Consider the following 21,582-nt stretch of genomic DNA (forward strand, 5'->3'; position numbering starts at 1 on the left):
CCCTCCCAGCATCAGGGTCTTTTCCAATGAGTCAGCTCTTTGCATCAGGTGGCCAAAGTATTGGAGCTTCGGCTTCAGCATCAGTCCCTCCAATGAATATTCAGGGTTAATTTCTTTTAGGATGGACTGGTTGGATCTCCTTGCAGTCCAAGGGACTCTCAAGAGTCTTCTCCAACACCACAGTTCAAAAATATCCGTTCTTCGGCGCTCAGCTTTCTTCACAGTCCAACTCTCACATCCATACATGACCACTGGAAAAACCATAGCCTTGACTAGATGGACCTTTGCTGGCAAAGTGATGTCTCTGCTTTTTAATATGCTATCTAGGTTGGTCATAACTTTCCTTCTAAGGAGTAAGCGTATTTTCATTTCATGGCTGCAATCACCATCTGCAGTGATTCTGGAGCCCGAAAAAATAAAGTCTGACACTGTTTCCACTGTTTCCCCATCTATTTGCCATGAAGTGACGGGACCAGACGCCATGATCTGAGTTTTCTGAATGTTGAGCTTTAAGCCAACTTTTTCACTCTCCTCTTTTACTTTCATCAAGAGGCTCTTTAGTTCCTCTTCACTTTCTGCCATAAGGGTGGTGTCATCTGCATAGCTGAGGTTACTGATGTAACTGTACATTCATCAGCAAAAAGAGCATGCTGTAAGACAACCAGCACTGTATGATCCAAATTCTATACTTTTAAAACATTATTTGTTTTTAATATGTGTATTTGCTAGAAAAATATATACCAAAACATTAATATATATATACCAACAGACAAAATTATGAGTATTTTTTTTCTCTTCCTTTCTGCTTTCTTCCAAAATGAGCACAACAAGCAAGTACTGGCTTTGGTAACACAAAGCAGGTTAACTTTAAAAGATGAAGAGGCTGGGGTGGGGGAGGGGAGCTGGTCAACAGCGTCAGAGGCTGGCGAGGGAGCATCAGGGCCAGGGCGGGGCCCGCAGCAGGATGGGGGAGGAGGGGGAGAGACCACTCTTTCAAGGAAGATACAGCCACTAGAGGGTCAGGCAGCGCTGTGGGGAAGGGGTGGTTGTAAGGGGGATGGGGGCGGGATGGACAGCCTTCCGGCTGACAAGAAGCAGAAAAAAAAAACCCAGAGGAGGGTTCAAGGTCACATACCATAGTTTACCCTTAAAAGGGAGACACATACCTCTCACTCTGAAACAGAAGGCAGGATGGGATGGAAACAAGAGGACAATGAAACATAATGAGGACATCAGCAGTCAGTATTTCTACAGGATGACCAGTGATTTGTCCAAGGTCAACAGTGAATTCATGGTGGAACTGGGGCTTGAACCCACAGCTCACCTGAGCAAAGGCTTTCTACACTGAGGCAGGTAATCAGTGATGGCCATGTAGTTCTCAAGAGCCTGAAATGCATACTAAGCGCATCACTCCAGCAGAAGAGGGGAGGAGGAGAAGGAATGAGAGATGGGATGCAATTAGGATGCAACTGCTCAGAGAGAGAGAGGCCAACCCAGGAGAACGACAGTGGGATGGAAAAAAAGGAAAGATAAGGAGCAACAGGTGCGACTTTTTAGGAGGTCCACACCTAAAACATGGGCTGAGGAGAGGGACTATGACCCCTGATTAAAGGAACCACAAGCCCTGTCATTGATGAGTAAAATCCCCACCCCTCTCTGATGGTGATGTCAGTCATAATCCTATCGCCAGTAGGAACCAAAAAGGTGAATCATGTACATTTATTTCAGAGTTCTGCCAGCTGGATCCATATTTCGGAGAGCCTGAAACTTACTCATTTTCAATGACCTTCTTTCAAAAAAAAAACGCATAAGTGTGAGGTCAGTAAAGACAAGTGCAACTAAAGGGGCCCTCTGTCAGCTTTGCAGCAAACCCTCCTCTGGGACCTTGTTACTGAGGTTAATGAAATGGCCTGGCCGCCCAGCCAACCCTGCATCCAAAGCCGGAGCTAATGGGCCAGGGCGGGGCAGCACCACCTGGGGCCACGTGCTCTGGAACCCTTCTGCGTGTCCACTAGGAGCCTGGGCAGGGAAGGCAATGAGGAGCTGGAGCTCCAATCTGCACCCTCCCCTGCCCCCGGCATGGACAAAAAGCAGGGGGACAGCAGCCCGCTGCCCTCCGCAGCACTCCCTAGCGCCCAGCAGCACGAGGCAGGAGTCACTGCATCTTTCTTACACAGATCAACTAAGTAAGCAGTGAGACACTACTTCCTACACTCCGGTTCACACTCTGTTGTGAAACTAAAAGCAATAGTTTTCTTCTGGAGCCTGAAGGGACGACTGTGAAGCACTAGAGCTCTAAATTTACTCCATTGTTGTACCTGCTATTACTGGGGAGCAAAGCTTTTTGGAGATAAATTTCTCAAAAGAAAAAATACACAAGCACGTATTCAAATTCAACTTCACTAAGAATTAAGCAAGATGTTAATAGGTGTTACATAAAAAGTCCAGTGGGCAAATGCATTTGTGACACACTTCACTAAGCAAAGTTAAGCAGGTTTCTTCATCACAGGACTTCTCAGGGCCTTTATTGCTCTAAGTACGCTGAAATCATCCAAGTGGGGATGTGGTGTGAAGGTGGTCCCACATGTATCTGGCCACAGAACTCCCGTTTAATACAGTAGCTAGTGAGAGTCATGCTTCTGGGAAACATTTTCCTAAATCATAAGACAGGGCATCTACAGACATACAAAGCATTATTCTACAAGACACACAAAATCTTCAAAATGAGTAAAGGAGTTCTTTCTCAATTTAAAATCAAGTTATTTTTTAAAAGTGAGGCCACATCAAATAACCATCTAACAAAGTTGCTTTCAACTTTCCTCTGAGACTGAGAATAACATGTTCGCATCACCACTTCCATTCAATGCTATATAGAAGGTCAGTAAAAGAAGTCAATTGAAAATAAAAAGCCTAAGAACTGAGGGACAACTGTCATTATTCACAGGTAACATAACTGGCTACAGAGCAAATCCAAAGGAATCCACAGAGAAATTATTAAAAATAATTAATTGAGCCAGAGAGTGAGATAAAAGCTCAACATACAAAACCTACTGTATTTCTATATATGGAAACAAGTAGAAAACAAAATTTACAGCAGATACTATTCACATTAACATCAAAAGCATCGACTGCCATGAAAGGTGTGTAGAGACCTCTACACAGAGCCCTACATACATCACTGGGAGCAAGTAGAGAAGATGTAAGCAGAGGGATGAACCATTTCCAAGGATTAAAAGACTCAATATGGTAAAGGTATCAACTACTCCCCTAAATGACATATGGATTCCAATTAGCAGTCTTCTGGCTTATCCAGCTCCATCTTACCTTTAAAGTCTTCAAAATTGATCACTGCAGCTCAAGGAAATGCTCCCTTAAAACTGCCAACACTCTGATGTTCAGTTCATTTTAAATCACCTGTTCACACGCTGCCCTCCACGGACACTGAGAACAGCACACTCCACACCAGAGCCTTTGCTGAAGACGTGAAACCACCTCCTGGTCTGTTCTTCATCTTTAAAACTGCTCCATCCTGCTCTACTGTTTTCCAGATCAACCTCTCGTTAACTTTCATCTAAACACAAAATTCTATCACTACTGTTTCACTGTGAACATAGCACGGCTCTAAGACCCCATCAGTCACTGACGTGGCCCCAAAGTTCTGCAGAGTCACGTCCGTGTATTCTCACGGCGGTCGTGCATCAGTTGTCCTCACCTGGGCTGAACACCAGATCCCAGGGACGCTGTAACAAAAACCACACTGAAGCGCTGGCTCATCCAGAACAGACATGAGAATGGGGAGGGTGGGCCGCCAGCCTCCAGCACTTCTTATAGGCTCCCAGCTCAAGCTCACATGTTCCCGGGCTGAGGCTTGTGTTATGGACAGCAAGACAGGCAGAAAGACAGACAGACACGCTTCTTTTTAAAACCAACAACTTACTTCCTTCTGGGTTTGGTGCAGAAAGAATGATGCTGTGGTTTTTCTTCACTTCTTCGACATACTGAGCTATTTTCGCTATGCTGTTTCTGATCTCCTCGACCTAGGAGAAAGAAAAAGTCATCACCACTGTGGCAAATTCAGATTTGCTTTTCATCACCTGAAGAGGGAAGGATAAAAGAGGGAAATAAGTGAATAAGTACCACATAAAGAAATAATAACCTTTCCCCACTCAACTTAAAAAAATAAAGGGAAATGGATATATGTGTATATATGGCTGAGTCCCTTTGTTGTCCACCTAAAACAATCACAACATTGTTAATTATCTACATTCCTATATATATATATATATATGATAAAATATTTTAAAAAGTAAAAAATTAAAAATTAAAAATTTTTTAAATAAAGGGAAATAAGGCAGTATCAATCTCCAGGAAAACCTAGTTGGCTATAAGAAGTTTTATAATCACAACCCAGAATTACCACAGACAGTGGTATTATAGAAGCATCTACTATGAATACCAGTTCTCTGTGCAGTTAAGAAGGGAACTCATTTTGTAGGACAGGCCAGAAATAACATTCTCATGTGGGGAGGTATGGACAGCTGGTAAGACCAAGCCTTCTTAGTCATTATTTTTTTGCCTCTGATTATCTAAGTTATTCAATACTTGCCTCAAAATGTAATGTACTCATTAGAAAGATTTGTCCAGATGGATTCTTAACAAGGGTGGCAGCATGAATACTGTCCCCCCAAAATGTCCAGGTCCTAACCTCTGTGACCTCTGATGGTTACCTTATATGGCAAAAGAAACTGCAGATGTGACCTAAACCAAGGATCCTGAGATGGGGAGACGGATGATCCTGGATCCTCCAGGTGGACCCCCAACATCATCTCAAGTGTACTAGTAAGGGGGAACAGAGGAAGATGTGGCTACAGAAGAAGGCCACGTGACCCAGTGAAGCAAGATGCCTTGCTGCTGGCCTGGAAGGAGGGAGTGGAGAGGGAGGAGATGGGGACGCAGCTCGGGAGCTGGAGAGGCAGGTATGGAGAAGCAGGTTCTCCAGGGAGCCTCCCAGGAGCGCGTGCGATCCTGCTGACACCATGGTTCATCCCAGTGGAACCAGGGTGAACTTCTGGCCTTCGGAAATGAAGAGGATAAATCTGCACTGTTTCAAGCCACGAAATTTGTGTAGCCCCAGGAAACTAAGCACAATTTCTATACTTAAAACCTTAGGGAGACTTCCCTGGCAGTCCAGTGGTTAAGACTCCACCTTCCAATATAGGAAGTGTTTCGATCCCTGGTCAGGGAGCTAAGACCCCACATGCCTCACGGCCAAAAAACCGAAACATAAAACAGAAATGATATTGTAACAAATTCAATAAAGACTTAAAAAATGGTCATATAAAAATATATATATATATATCTTTAAGAAAAAGATTAGGAAAATCCTAAAGCCCAGCAAAAGGAGGCTTGTTAGGTTACATTATAGAAATATAACAAAAGGCATAAAAAGATCCCCAGGATATATTACATATATTACCAAGTTAAAATCACAGGGGGGAAAAATACCTACCAGTTGCAGAATAATGTATATATGTCAACAATGATGAAAGAAGCCAAAACAAACAGATTAATGGGCAGATGGTAACACTTACAAGAAGAAACGCTGGGATGTCTCAAAAAGAAACTTAAAAAAGGACCCCTCTTGAGGTGAGAGGTGAGAAGACAAGGAGATGAAGACAGGGGTGGGGTGAGGCCTCTCGTAGGAGTGCGTCCTCTCTCATCACCCTGACTTCTGAGCAACGGGGATGCACCTCTCCGTGGAGAGGTAAGATGCCTGCTTTGGCTCATGTAGGCTGCAGCTCCTTCCAATCTAAGTACCACACAGAGACACGCCTTTAACATGTATGAATTCGCTTACTACAGTCATCACAAACCCATGACATGCTGTGGCGGACGTCCACATCTTAATCCTCTGCACATGACCTTACAGGGCAAAAGGCGCTTGGCAGATGTGGTTAGTTAAGGGTCGAGATGGGAGATTATCCTGGATTATCTGAATACCCAATGTAATCACAAGAGTCCTTATAAAACGGAAGCAACGGGATCAAATTTAGAAACAAGCAGAGATGTGCTTTAGACAGAGGAAGGGGCCACGAGCCAAGAATGGAGGCAACTCCAGAAGCTGGAACGGCAAGGACGCAAATATTCTCTAGAGCCTACAGGAGCACACGGCCCTGCCAGCACCCTGACGTGCGCCCCAAACAGCTCGTTCCAGACTTCTGACCTCTGGAACTGTGAGACGATAAATGCATGTTCTGTTAAAACTACTATATTTGTGGTTATTTGTTACTGCAGCAGCAGGAAACTAAAAATACATGTTAACATAAATAACATATTTTTATGGAAAAAAGCAGTATTTTCCCCCAAAATCAGTGACAGTAAGAGCAGTGATTTACATTTCTCTGCAAATCTAGCTTCTAGCTTAATGGAAGGCACCTTGATTCTGATGCCTGTTTCTGTGTTCAATCTGTTGTGGTGTGGCCTCTGAAAACTACCCCCACCCCCACGGTCATTCATGACAGAGGGAGAGGAAAGAGGTGAATATCTTCATATTCTTATGAAAATTGTTTCAGCCACACGAACTCCTTGGAAGGGTCTCAGGAACCGCAGGGACACTGGGTCCAAGTCCCACAGCACATTTTGAAAAGCAACATATTAGAGGACAGTCTGACACAGAATTCTGCTTTCATAAAACAGTGACTGGCTATTTCATTAAGCCTGGGTGTTATTTCCATCTATACATGATTTCTATAGAACTTCACATACTTATTAATTTTATCTTATTAATCAGGTAAAAACCACACAAAAAATTACAACAGTATCTTTTAAAATTTTTGCTACTTTACCACACAGGCTTAAGCACAAATGATTTTGTGGTTTTAGTGCACAGATTTACATTTCAGTTAGTCATCTTTAAAGCACCATTTCTGAAGTGAAGTCAGTGAGACCCATCTGTCACAAAGTAGAAAAGATACTCCTTTGCCTCTTGGAAAGTTCTACAGTACACACATCAACATTATCTGTGCGGCAGAAGCACCAGTGTGGCCCAAAAAGAAAAGGAAACTGCTGGGCCACCAACTCAGTACCAGGAGGGAAGTGCCATCCTCACTGTAGCGCCAGGCCCATTTACATCTATGAATTACACCACACGGGCTCTCTCAGACAACCACAAACTACTCTCATAAAAAGGGGATCTCCTGGCCGCCTATTACAGCATTATTCTAGTTTTAACCAACACTGGTCATGTGCAAAATTCCTATCTTTTGCAATATTCTATGTGATACTTAAGATCTAAATGTCATTTTCTAAAGAAAGAGCTTGTATTAACAAACATCACTGGCTTCTCTATTTGTTTCAGAAGTCATTTCAGGATGTCCCTGGCAGTCCAGTGGTTAAGACCTCATGCTTCTACCGCAGTGGACACAGGTTCAGTCCCTAGTTGGGGAACTAAGATCCCACATGCAGTATGGCACAGGCAAAAAAAAAAAAAGAAGTCATTTCACAGAAGTTAACTGCAAAATAAGTCAACTATTTAACAAATGAAACTGGAACTTAAGTTAAAATCAAAGGCTCTCAGACCTCCCTCACACCACTCACCTGTTTTTCTGTGAATCTCTAACACCTGCAGCCAAAATGGATTAGTGCTAAGTTACTACAGTTTAATGACACAGTGATTAAAATTCTTCTATAAAATACAACATTTACTGCTAGAAGATTCTTAAAATAAAAAATATGGGTTTCTCTGGAGAACTGATATGGAAGAATTAAGCATCTAGGTAAAGGGGGTAAAATCAGAGAAATAATGATTTTACAAAGTGGGCAGGTAAACTAGCCAGGATGAAAGTGTCTTGTTTGCAAAGTGAAATCCAGAAATCCAATAACTTAACCCCTTTGTACCTTAAAGTAAGCTCCTATAGATAATGATTTAATTTCATGTTTTTCCAATTAGAAAAGACTAGGAACTAACATAAATATATCTGAAACCCAATGAACTATGTATTCAATAAATTCTGGCTGAAAAGCTGGTAACTTGTAATACATTTTTAATTAACATACTACATATTTTCAAATCCATGTAGTGATGGACCAGTTTAGACTGCCAACAGATTTAAGAGTAAACTGAAACTCTTAGACTAGATTCAGCATAATCAATACAAGTCCTGCAAATGAAGTTTCCATTGTGAAAAAATTATACTGGCCATGTTTCTTTTCTTAATGCTTAACAAAGTCAAAATATCTGTTCTCAGAGTCAATTTCAAAAATTTGAAATTATGCAAAATTTGATCAACTATGACTTAGGGTTAAGAATTTAAACGCGCTGTCATGTTTAAATTCTAGAAACAGCCCTGGGGAGTTGAGAAGGAGAGGGAAAGGCCTTAGGGGGAAGTCTGGGAGACAGACAGGTTCGAAGGAAGACCCAAGGGCACGGGCCCAGAGGCTACGCCCCTGCACGGACAGTCCAGAGATAGGCCAGGCTGACCAAGGCAGAGCAGAGTTGCCACAATCGTATCTTTGCTCAAGGATTAGATCTCTCAGGAATGAGTAAAGTCCCATATGACCTAGAGACTCATGCTTTGATATACGGAAAACTCAGGAGAAGAATTTAAAATTCAATCAAAGATTTTAGAAAATACACAATACGAGCAAGCCCTTTGACATACAGGACTCACAGCCATTCCACAGGAGAAGAGAGAGAAAAGCCTCACTGTGTGTACCGTGCACGCCTGACGGCCAGCTGAGGGACATCACTGCCACCAGGCCTTCCACTCCCAGGACCCAGTCTCCCTTTGTTTGGAGGACCCTGCTGGCCATGGGTGCGGCAGACCTCCCCAGGGGACCCTGTGCTTGGAGGAGATACCTTCTCCCAGCACGAGCCCGTGAGCAGCAGGTCCACCTTGCTGACCACCCCCAGCCCGCGGGCTTCAGTCTCCTCAGAGGCCCCCAGCACTGACAGTCACCATTCTCACCCGCCCTCCCCCCCAAGTCAGTCACCAGGAAGAAGGGCTCAACAGTAATAAATGTGCTAATAGCACTAAAAATTCTACAGCACTTTTCAAACGTCAACTTTTTAAAATATTTAGTTTTGGCATTATTTCAAATACGACAAATGCAGTTACATTAATTTAACTATGTTTAAAGAAAAATGACAGACTGGGTTTCACAAAACGACTCTTACCTGATGGAAGAAATCATCCATAAAATGGTCCTTTTCAACAACAACAGTTGTGTCCCCATCATCATTTTTCCTACACTGAAATGGAAAAATATGAAATGTAAAATTCTGGTTTTAAAAGTTTTCACAGAGGCACCAACGGTGAATTGAAAGACAAGAGCAGCTGGGTACCTACACGATCTCAGCTCACTAGGAGCACCAAAGCGTAAGAAGCCCACCACCCACCAAGGCTGTGACATTCACCAGGCCACAGTTGGGGCAGGCGCACACAGCCAATCGGCCCGGAGAAGCAGCCACGTCAGGGGGAAACAATGGCTGGATCTTCGAGAACTGAGCGCCAGAGGATCCATCATTCATTCTCACTGAGTGCGTCCATGTGACACAGACCAGGTTTATTTTTCACAAGTGAATCTGCTTACATTGCACACTGTCTATACAGATTAGAAATACTGACACCACTAGTCAACTTTTCTAGTTGTTGCTCAGTCGCTCAGTCATGTCCGACCCTTTGCGACCGCATGGACTGCAGCATGCCAGGCTTCTCTGTCCCTACCATCTCCCAGAATTTGCCCAAGTTCACATCCACAGAATCGGTGACGTCTTCCAGCCATCTCATCCTCTGTAACCCTCGTTTCAGACTTTTGTGCCCAACTTTTCTAGACTAGGTAATAATTTTCAAAGAACTTTCACGTATGTTAGCTAGTGTTGATCATTTTTCCCTAAGTAAGTAATTTCCAATTATGACCACACTTGTATAATCAATAAACATTTTGCTAAAGAAAGACTCAGTGAAGAAGACCTCAGTGAACTGTGGAACTGGAGGAGATTCTTTTTTTTTTATTTTTTTTTAATTTTTTTTTTTCCAGTGGGTTTTGTCATACATTGATATGAATCAGCCATGGATTTACATGTATTCCCAATCCCGATCCCCCCTCCCACCTCCCTCTCCACCCGATTCCTCTGGGTCTTCCCAGTGCACCAGGCCGGAGCACTTGTCTCGTGCATCCCACCTGGGCTGGTGATCTGTTTCACCATAGATAGCATACTGAGAGTCCCTTGGACAACAAGGAGATCAAACTAGTCAATCCTAAGGGAAAACAACCCTGAATATTCTTTGGAAGGACTGATACTGAAGCAGAAGTTCCAATACTCTGGCCACCTGATATGAAGAGCCAACTCACTGGAAAAGACCTTGATGCTGGGAAAGATTGGCGGCAGGAGGAGAAGGGGACAACAGAGGATGAGACGGCTGGATGGCATCACTGACTCAACGGACACGAGTTTGAGCAAACTCTGGGAGATGGTGAAGCACGTGCTGCAGTCCAGGGGATTACAGAGTTGGACACAACTTCACGAATGAACAAGGGAACACTGAGGAAGAAAGCGACCCACCACCGGGAAAGGCCAGGATGACACTACTTTACAAATCAGGTCCATCAGTTTAAAATAACATTGAAGAGATGTTCTAGGCCAGGCGTTCTCACACTTGACGGACATCAGGACCGCCTGGAGGGCTGGGTCTCTGGCTGAGTGGAGCATTCCATGACTCGAGACTACCCTAGAACATCCAGAACCTCACCACATTGTAACCTTAACCCACCCCTCAAGGGACACAAAAGAACGAAACAGTGAAAAGACTTTGCAATAAGTCCCCTACACATGAACCTTCGAGTTGCAAGCTTTCAAAGACATGAACGTGCATTCCCATGTCCAATCACATAAGTTCACATGTCTGGTGTACACTGTCACATGTGTACATCCTCTACACATGTGCTTCTGTATACTTTACTGTATAGTAGTGCAGTTTTATTTCAAGCCCAGGATGTCTGGAAGCACGTGCAAAAGCAGCAATGATGTAGCTGGTAACTGGGATGACAAAAAAAAAGTACTACCCAGACATCACTGGCCTGTTTTTTCGAGAGGGTAGTTAAAAAAAAAAGCCAGCAAGAAACCAGAACCTGTGTCATCAACGTCAGGCATGAGTGAAATTGCAGCTTGCCCTCCATCTCCTATTGCTGACGATCCTTCAGCTCTACCACCTCCACCTCCACTCCCCGCTCCAGTCAGTAACTCTTCTTGCCTGTTCACCCGATGCCAGCCCTGTTCACCAGCTGTTGTATTGTACTACTATACTTCTCAAGGTACCGTAAGATTTTAAATGTTTAGTTTTCTATGTTTGTTTTTTATGTATTATTTGTGTGAATACTTCTCTTATGGCTCAGTTAACACTTCTCTTGTGGCTCAGTTCGTAAAGAATCTGCCTGCAATGCGGGAGACCGGAGTTCGATCCCTGGGTTGGGAAGATCCCTTGGGAAAGGGAAAGGCTACCCACTCCAATATTCTGGCATGGAGAATTCCATGGACTGTATAGTCCACTGTCTCACGAAGAGTCGGATATGACTGAGTGACTTTCAACCAACCCATTTGTGTAAAAAGTATTATAAACCTATTACACTACAGTATGGGCTTCCCTTGTGGCTCAGCTGGTAAAGAATCTGCCTGCAATGTGGGAGACCTGGGTTCGATCCCTGGGTTGCGAAGGATCTCCTGGAGAAGGGAATGGCTACCCACTCCGGTATTCTGGCCTGGAAAATTCCATGGACTGTATAGTCCATGGGGTCACCAAGAGTCGGACCTGACTGAGCGGCTTTTACTTAACTTCCCTTCACACTACAGTACTACATAGCCAATTGTGTTAGTTGGGTACCTAAACTGACTTTGTTGGACTTGTTTAAACCGGACGTGTGAATATGCTCTCAGAACGGAACTCGTTTTTACGTACGGGTCTTATATTGGGAAGAAAGCAATCTCTGTCTACAGCTACAGGGGAGAGGAGACAATGTCAGACCCCAGAACCTGGCATCCGAGTCACACAAAATTTATCAAGGACATGTGACAGAGCATCTACCAGTGAGAGATGTGGATTCGAGACGAGAAAGGAAAGACACCTGACAGCATATAGAGGAGGGAACTGTTTGAAACCATCTCCCTGAGGGCACGCTAGGCGGTCAGTTCAGCTCTAACTCTGCAAAAGCTGAGGTGGCCCCAGATTTCAGGAATTCTGTGTCCTCAGGAAAATCAGAATCTTGAAGCACTAAAAGTCTTAAGTGTAGCTTTACTGATCTGCAACTTGGAATAATGTGGAAACAAAATTCCACTAAATTTAGTTAAGAAAAATCTGCCAACTGTAATAAATGTGGTAAGAAAACACAATGCAGCCTCCCTCTGCACCTTCCAGGGCCCACGCTGAGGCAAATCGCTCTGGCCTAAACTTCAACAAGAATCTCTTACCACCCCGGAAGGCTTCTGCACCTCCCTTGCCCTGGGGCCACTTCTGGGTGTAGATAAGATAATCTACAGAGGGCAAAGGGAGAAGAAATGTGCTTCTCCAAGATAGAGAGGCACAGCTCCCTCAGACAAGGGGTTTTTATGAGAGCCGTAAAGAGTATTTTATCTCCAGGTGACACACACACTGGATAGTGGGGTGGTCTCGAGGGAAAAGCAGACCCCCCTCCACAGGATTCTGGGAGCAACTCAAGGAGCTGCAGGCGGGGGTCAGAGGGCGCCTCTCAGGACTGTGGGCTGAACTCTCTCCACACCGTTGCTTCTGTTCACAGACTCCCCAGGGCACGTGCCTGGAGTGGTTTCCCCAGCAGGGCCCGCCCTTACTTTGAGCCACCACCCTGCTCTCACGTGACTCCAGTCATGGAGGAAGATGCCCGCAATTAGACAGCGCTGCTACTGAGAATGTTTCATTTGTGCTCTGCTAACAGGGCAGGTATTATGGGTTGAACTGTCCCCCTAAAAATAAATGTTGCAAACCCCCAGGACCCGTGCTTGGAAAAAGGGTCTGGGAAGACATAATTAGTTAAGATGAGGTCATGCTGGAGCAGGATGGGCCCTTAACCCCACAGGACTCTGTCCTTATAAGAGACAGAGACACAGGGGAGGCAGTCATGTGGCAGCAAGGCAGAGAGGGTAGTGAAGGGTCTAGAAGCCAAGGAGTGCCTAGGACTGCCACCACGCCTGGAAGACATGAGCAGCAAGGCAGGACTCCCCCGAGGTTCAGGGGAGCATGGCCCTGCAACATCCTGACTTTAGGCTTCTGGCCTCCAGGCCAGACATGACAGCACTTCTGTGACCCCATCTGTGGTCTTGTGTCACGAGAGCCCAAGGACACACACACACACCAAGGACTGAAGCAACCTGACCCTTTCTTTAACCAACCATGCTAACTAACCAAGACACCGATCTGAACCCAGGCAGACAGGCTTGTCTAGCGAGAATACCGTCTTGGGAGTCACAGGTCTGGCTTCTAACCTGCTTACCAGCTGGGCCCCACCAACTTCTCCTAGTCTGTCTCCTGGTCTATAAAGTGAAGATGATACCTGTTTCCTCCTCCAAAGGTGGGGCTGCAGGAAAACTGCCCACTCAGGGCTTCATAAGGCACGTGATTTTCACAGGATGTGCACACACCAATGAACGCTTTTAAAATAATTTCAGGTCCATGCTCTTAATTCCCAGAAAAAGAGCACTTAAAGGCAGATCAGCAATCAGCTAACAGCAACAAAAGTGACGTTCAGGCAAACCCGCCAATAGCGTAGAGCTCTTCTCCAGGCTCCCGCATCATTTGGAGTGAAAGAGGGCTGCTAACGGGCATCACATCATGGGCCAGGGCACTGGGGCAGCAGGAGGACTTGCTGTTGTGTTGGTCCTCCAGCACCACCTGAGGCCTGCGAGCACCCCCGTTTCACACACAGAACACCCCGGGACAGCTGAGCACCGTGCTCACAGACTCAGGCCTCTCTGGGAACCAGGAGGGTTCGACCTCACAAACCCACGACTGTGCTGACTCACCAATGGCAGGACCACCGGGAAACTTAAAATGCCTTCCACACCCGCTCCCCCAACTCTGCGAGAAGCAGCTAAGGCAGGAGGGGTGAGCGGCTGCCCTGGACGCTCAGAGCTGAGACCACCTTATCCATCTGACTCCAGAAGTCCTCACTCTTGACCACACACCATGGACCTCTCCCAGAGGAGGGGATTTCACGTGGGTCCTCCAGGCACAGCCTGGCTCCCAGGCTCCCTTCTGAGCTTCCGGGGCAGCTTCCCTGGCCTTCACAATCATGTCCTCTTTGAATGACCCTGCATGTCACTGTCCCCCTGTGGCTGACTTCTCTTCGCAGATGCGGGCAGGGGACGTTCCGGAGGCCAGGAACACTGGAGTGAACTAAATTGAGTCCCCGTGAATTCATCAAATGAGAATGGGGCAAGGGTAGAGAATGACCTTGAACGTGGCTGAGCAGGGCTGAGATTCCCCTGTGGCCCAGAGGACGAGTCATGACAACACATCTGCCCCCACCGTGGCTTTCCTGGGGCGGAGGGCACCCATCTCACCCCTCTGACAGCTACTCAGGGTTCTCAGAGGCCTCAGTGTTTTGTCTGTCTTACGTTTTGTTGTGAAAATAACAAAACACGTACAGAAGTAGAAGGAACAATACAGGGGGCCCTCGATGGATCCGCTGCATGGCTTCCACAGTGGTCAATCCACAGCCTGTCCTGCTTCACCTGCACGCTCCCCACCCCCGGGCCCGGCAGCACTACACCATCTCGTGGCAAAGCCCACACAAGGATGTCTGCCACGTGTGACACCACCAAGAACCTACGCTCCCTACTCCACCTGCTCCAGGGCAGAGACTTAGCTATTTCTGGCTCAGGGGAGACGGTGTCCAACGTAACCCTCTCCCTGAGGGAAGTCAGTCATTTTACCATTACATTATACATGGACCACTCTCTTTGCAGGGAGGCAGTGAATAAACAGCTGACCACCAAAAAACTCAACTCTTCCTGGACGCTGAGACCCACGTGTCACCACGCGTGATCTTTATTCACAGTCATTCGCTTGCTGGTAAATCGTGCATTTCTCTACCTGCAGACCAAGAGGGAGCCAATGACTGCAATCTGTTTCCTCTACTGCCTTTTTTCCTTTTTTTTTTTTTTTGCTACTGGTTTTTCTGTTATGTTTTAGTGCCTTAGAGAAAAATCAGCAAAACAATGACACTGTGTGCAATTTTAACACAATTTTTGCAGATTAGAGAGATTATTAAATTTATTTCTATTCGTTACAGCATGGTATTCTTATGTCATAAATGGATAAAACATGTAAAATCAGTTGTGAAGACTTTCTTTTTTAACTTTTTATTTTATATTGGAGTAAAGCCTATTTCCTACTTATATTTCTCAGTTCTATCTAGAATTCTTAAAACTATTAGACATGAGAAAATAGACCCAAGTAATAACTATTTCAGCTTTTCCATTCATTAAAAAAAAGAAACAAAAAATGACTACCTAACTATGCTATTCAAGCTACACAATCGCCCCCCACGTCCATGAAGCTCATGTTCCATCTTTCCAGCTGAGATGGTGTAACCCCTGTACCACAGCTGTTGTTTACAACAGTGTACTTATCGTAAATAACAAAATGATTCGTGGCATTCACTAACAGCAGTGGGAATAGCCTCCAACTTGATCTCCAAAGTGTCAAAGTACAAGATAAGCACCCAAATATCAACATTCCATTTCTGTTAAATTTTAAAAGAATTCTCCTTAAAAGCAGAGTTATATTAAAATACAATTCTCTCTTTGAAAAGTGTTGTAAGGAAGAGACAGTAAGGAGCTTCCCTGCTTAGAGACTATTTAACAAAGATGAATTATCTGTCACTGGAATGCTCTCTGTTGAGATAATTCAAAAGCTGAATTATTGCAAACTAAAAGAATTCAAAGTTGGATAAGATACTGAATTTTTCTCCATGTTATTCTCCACATACATGTACACTAGGGCCTTCCATGCAAATGCTAACTGTGGGGAAACAATTTTCTTGAAATATGTCCAATGGTGGCAATACCTTTATTGCTAGAATACAATAATTTTTCAAAATTACATTACTTCAGGTAAAAAAAAAAAAGAATACTTGTAATTAAAAATAGGCAAAAGCTGACTGCTGGCCAGTTGGTAATCATGTTGCCAGATATAAGTATTTCTTTCCCAGATTATTATATAATCAGTTATAGTTTTATGCCCTAGGGAGAATATTACTGTTTCATGTTTTACATTTTCACTTCATATTCCATTATTAATATTATAAATACTACAGGTCCTTACACTTTACATAACTAACATTGTACTGCATAAATGCTTCTGGTTTTTCCCCTCAAAGATATGTTTAAAGATTTTCCCTCATGTCTCATTTTCGCTCACCACTAACTATCAAACTCCTCATCCTCTGTCCTTCACAGCAGAGCCTTGGCTGGCCGTGCCCCCTGCCCAGCCTGTACCCAGCTGGCTCCTTCTTCTCATCACATCTCAGCTCAAAGATCTCCCTGATCAAGACCCCTGATCACCCAGCCCAAAGCAGCCAACCCACACCCACTCACCGTTTTATATCTTCCCCAGCAGTTACTGCTCACTGACTTAACTGTTCCTTGTCCCCTCCCCCCAGGACACGTTTCAGGGGAGCAAGGACTTCAAGGGTCTTGTTGCAACTTACGCCTGAAACAGTGCCTGGCACGTGGCAGTCACTCAGTTGAGACCAGCTAAAGGAATGAATGAAGGGCAGAGAGATGAGATGGGGATGGGGATGGAGCGAAGAGAAAGCACATACAGAAGGACAAGGAAGCCAAGAAACAAAGACACAGACACACACAGCACGAAGCGGCACAATGGGCAGGACTGGAGGACAGAGGCAGTCTTGGTTGCTCGCTAGCCCCTGGTTCCATCCCCTCGTGAGGTCTGACAGCACATCCCGCTGTTGAATCTGAAGCCCCATTCTACCATTGCATCAATCTCCCTTTTCTGTTTTAGCGAAGGGGTTTCTGTCCCTGGCAACCCAAAGAGCCTGAAGACAACAGGGTCCATTGTCATCTGCGTTTTCCTAACTAACCGTGGGTGTGTTCAGAAGCAAACGCACTCAAACCACACCTAGCAGGTGTTCCAGGCAGAGTCCTGAGGCCTCAGAGCAAACCTGACAGCACACATCTGCCCTGGAAAAGGTGCAGAGTGCAGAGACGGGAGATCTCTGGGGACACAAGAGGAAAGACTTCCTGGTAGCGATGCTTGCACTGAGGCAAGAAGAAAACGTGGGGCCAGAAAAAGGGAGGGGGCAAGACACATACAAAGTGAGTAGCTCACGAGGACCCAGAGAGGAGGGCACGTGGGAACAGCACTGGACCAGGGGACCTGCCAGTGAGATGCTGGTTCTCTCTTGGGTTCTCCATCCCTTATATTCAGAATGAACAGACTTGAAATTAAAAACAAGAAGTAATTAACCTGTGGAAATGTAGAGACTTTGCTTTTTTATTCTGCATACAAACAGTATTTATTGTGGTTCCCAGAGAAATAACAAGGGCTTCCCAGGAGGCGCAGTGGTCAAGAATCTGCCTGCCAATGCAGGAGATGCAAGAGACATGGGTTCGATCCCTGGGGTCATGAAGATTCCCTGGAGGAGGAAATGCAACCCATCTTGCCTACACACAGAGAAACTACAGCTCTGGGTTGCAAAGATCCCAACTGTGGGATTTCAACTGTCTGTAGAATGACGCAGGATTCAGTAAATTATGAAATCCTCAACTATAAACATATTCAAATATTATGTACAATTCATATATTAAAGTATACATGTATTATGAAATTCTCAGTATTTTAAACTTCAGTGACATACTTAAAAAAAAATGCTTTTACTTTCTAAGTTGGAACCTGAACCTTTACCACGTAACAATCTGCACTCTGTGTCCCATCTGAGCTGCCAAAACAGAATCTTAAAAATATGTGGGCAGCTTTCTTGCCCTTTAAAAAATTTTACGTGCAATTTATTACCATGAACCCAAGTATTAAAAATAGTAATTTTCTCAATAAACAAAGTCCCACTGTATAGACAGGAAACTATATTCAATATCCTGTGAAAACCTTAATAGAAAAGATTATTAAAAATATATATATGTATAACTGAATCACTTTGTTATCCAGCAGAAATAGAACATTGTAAATCAACTACATTTCAATATAATTTTCTTTAAACAATTTAATTTTCTTGTATGTCTACTAGTGAATACCATCTAAGTATGTGTGTTTAAGTCTATTACTCTGCAAATTCCCACAGCTGAAATTTGCAATTTTTGTTTTTAACTACCGTAAATACAGTCATTTGCATTCACAAACTTTTTTTAAAAGGTAATCAAAATATCCTTGGGTCATTATCTCGAAGGACAGCAATTCCACTTTGACTTACTTCCTAAACCTATTTCCTTCTGCTTCTTCACTCTTCCTTACCCGGTTGTGCACATCCACAGCTCACACCCAGTTCATTTCTGTGCCCTCTGCACTTAGCACGTAACCTCACAGAGATCCAGTGCTCAGAATCTACTGAATGTGTGGTCCTTTTATTTTTTTAAAAACCAGAAACAACCTTCTGGATTTAGAATTTAGAAAGTCTTGGGCAAGTCACTCAAACTTTCTGCACCCAAATGTACCAAATGGCTGCTCAAAAAGAGAATTCTTGCTTAGAAGCAGCTAAATTTGTATTTGACAAACTGTATTGGACAAACTAACTTGTAAGTCCTTTCTGAGAAGTTATCAGTGGGAATCTTTTTCTCAGGAGGAATCACTAACAGCTAACAAAGGAAACTTCTAGAAGGCACCAAGAACATTTTGTCAATGTGGACAACACAAGCATTTTAACTAGTAAAATTGAATATTCAAATTTACCTAGGAAAAAACACCAGCCACTTAGAAACATGGTTGTGAAAGGTCATTTTACTACTCCAAGAGCTACCTGGAAAAGACACATTTCCTGAAAAAAAAAAAAATTAGCTTTGATAGCTGATAATTTTCAGATGAGTTTCTAAATATTAAAAGTTAAACTTTAAGTATGTCAGATTCAATTTTAAGTTTATATGCCAGGGAGAAGGTTGCTTTTTATAACTGCTTGAAAACATTTTAAAAATTAATACATATTAATAGCACTTGTAATTACAAAGCATTATTCTCTCTCCCACCCTCTCCCAGAGTGTCACACACAGGAGATAATTTTATGATTCGGCGCTTCTTCCATAAGAGTACACAAAAAAATCTTATTATCGTCATTTTATATACAGGAAAACTGAGGTTTTGAGAGGTTCAGAAATTTTCTGCCCAAGATTTAACAACTGCAGACATAGAAACGTCCACTAATTTGCCCTACAGCTGCTCAAATTTCCATCTACAGCAACATGGTACTGGATCAGAAAAGATCACTTCTTCCTCTAGAATTCTAGATTAAAACATGTTCTTACCGACACTGTTGCCATAAGAGCTGAAATACACATACACTTAATTAAGAGTGATAAAGAACTGCCTTCTTCTTTTTTGTTTTTTGCTTTTTTTTGCTAAACAAGCCAAGAAAAGTTTCTCACATATTCCACTAACACATATTTTCTACTGTTCTCCAACATTCATAAATTTGTCTATTCTTTCATGATACAGTCTTCATTTCTTCACTTAGCAAATATCTGAGCTTCTAACAAAGAAAGATACACCACTGAGTGCAATAAAAGAAAAGCAATTTGCCATTTAACATGTTGCTAACCTGTGAACACAAACGTCAAAATATCTGACCATTAATAAAAAGAGAAGGAAAGAAAAATCACTAGGAAGAAACTTTCTGGGAAGGACTGTAAAAGCATAATTTCCATAATCTGAATAATGAATAATTCATTGCTTCTCTGAACTAAGATTCCTCATCTGGCCAACAGAACACAGATAATAATCTGAGGGACTATTCTACTTCCTAAGCCTTGGACAGGGCTGGATCCAGTCTAGAAGCCAAGGAGAGAGTTAATTCATTACATTCAATGGATGCGTTAGTGCAGTGGGCCTTGCTGCAATCTGAGGCTGTTCAGAGTACTGGGGAACGAAATATAAATTCAACACTACTCTAGTACTTGTATTTTTCATGAAAAAAGTCAGAATTAATTCTGTTCACCTAAAATGTTTCAACTCTTCTACATTCGATAAACATCCACTACCGTTTCAATGTCATCATCTCATTCACAGCACTGTCTGTGGAATGCATCAAACAAGACTCCAATTCCTAAGGGAACAAAACACTGTTCCCTTACTAAAGTCATTGGTAATTTGCTGAGCACTTATGTACTCCACCAGCGGGGTTTACTGGGAGTAAACAAACACAAGACAAACTATTTACAGGGGAAACAAAAGGCGCCCCTCTGTACCTGCCTCACTGCTCCCTTCCAGCATCCAGCCCTGCAAGGCGCCCACTGGCACGTGGCATCACAAGCATCCGTTCCCACCTATCCACTGAGCTCCTGCGCGCGGGGTCCCACCCGAAACCTCAGATAGCAGACAGGGAGCAAGGGGACTTGTCCCTGCTATCAGGGAGCTGACGCATACTAGGATGGAACCGACCATAATTCAACAAGTAACTTCTGGTCATGATAAGTGCTCTGCAAGGATTTAAACCAGGCGAAGGAGTGGACCGCCTCTAGGGAAGGAAGTCACCTGAAGCAGCAGCAGAGCCCAGCTCAGAAAAGGAGGTTCGAGGCCCGGCCGGACCCTGAGACGCCGGCTCAAAAGCAATTCCCTTTCCCATCGCCCAGTGCAGAAGCGAGGGCAGAAGAATGCCTTCGGGGAGTCGGGGAGATGGTGGGACGGTGGTGCTGCGGGCTGGGGAAGCCGTGCACCCCCTCCGACCCCGCACAGGGGCCGCCCCGCCCCGCCTGAGCCCCGGAACCCGGACTCCCCTTCCCCGCCCACCCTGTGACCCCGCACCCTGAAGGCCCAGCCCATCCCCGCGCCCCCAGGGCTCCCGGCCCGAACCGCTACTCTCCAGCTCGCCCGCCCGCGGCTCACCGCGGTCAGGTCCGGCAGCCGGTCCCGCATCCCCACGGGCCGGGCGCCGCGCCCCGCCGCTCAGGCCTGCCCGGCGCCGCCTCCGGCCGGCCGCGGGCTCTCGATGTACCCGCCGCCGCCTCAGCCCGCCGGTCGCCCTCCCCTCGGCCGGCGCTGCCACGGCAACCGCGCCCTCGCGCTCTGCGCATGCCCGGCCCGCGCCGCGCCCAGACCCACGCCGACAGCGGGAGCCTTCCTGAGGGAATGCCGCGACCCAAGGGGCGGGGTCCGCCTGGGGGCGGGGCCTGACTTGGGTAGGCGGGGACTATCGGGGAGGGAAGGGGCCCGCCCAAAAGGCGCGGCAGAGGAACAGACGCGATCTGGTGGGGGAAGGAGTGGAGCCTGACTGAAAGGGGAGGGGCGGGGCCTGCTGCGGAGAGGCGGGGTTGGCCGCGAAGGGGCGGGGCCCAACTGAGTTGTGTTCTAGCGGTGTCTTATCCTGGTCGGTTAGATACGACTTTTGCTCTTT

At 45.0% G+C, this 21,582-nt stretch overlaps 1 protein-coding gene across 2 annotated transcripts in view; it reads right to left on the reverse strand.

Annotated features, from left to right (window-relative positions):
* Positions 1 to 21,168, reverse strand: part of STX2 (syntaxin 2) — a 39,790-nt gene extending 18,622 nt beyond the window's left edge. Inside the window, exons 1-3 of one of the 2 annotated variants that reach the window (XM_061142129.1) lie at positions 21,075 to 21,168; positions 9,176 to 9,250; positions 3,938 to 4,037 (exon numbers count right to left, since the gene is read on the reverse strand). In XM_061142129.1, coding sequence (XP_060998112.1) covers positions 3,938 to 4,037; positions 9,176 to 9,250; positions 21,075 to 21,104 — 205 coding nt within the window. In that variant the 5' untranslated portion in view covers positions 21,105 to 21,168. The remainder of the gene's footprint in view (positions 1 to 3,937; positions 4,038 to 9,175; positions 9,251 to 21,074) is intronic. The other variant, XM_061142131.1, reaches the window with a different exon arrangement.
* Between the last annotated feature and the right edge of the window lie 414 nt (positions 21,169 to 21,582).

The sequence above is a fragment of the Dama dama genome, chromosome 5, assembly GCF_033118175.1.
Source record: "Dama dama isolate Ldn47 chromosome 5, ASM3311817v1, whole genome shotgun sequence".
NCBI classification, from domain to species: Eukaryota; Metazoa; Chordata; class Mammalia; order Artiodactyla; family Cervidae; genus Dama; species Dama dama.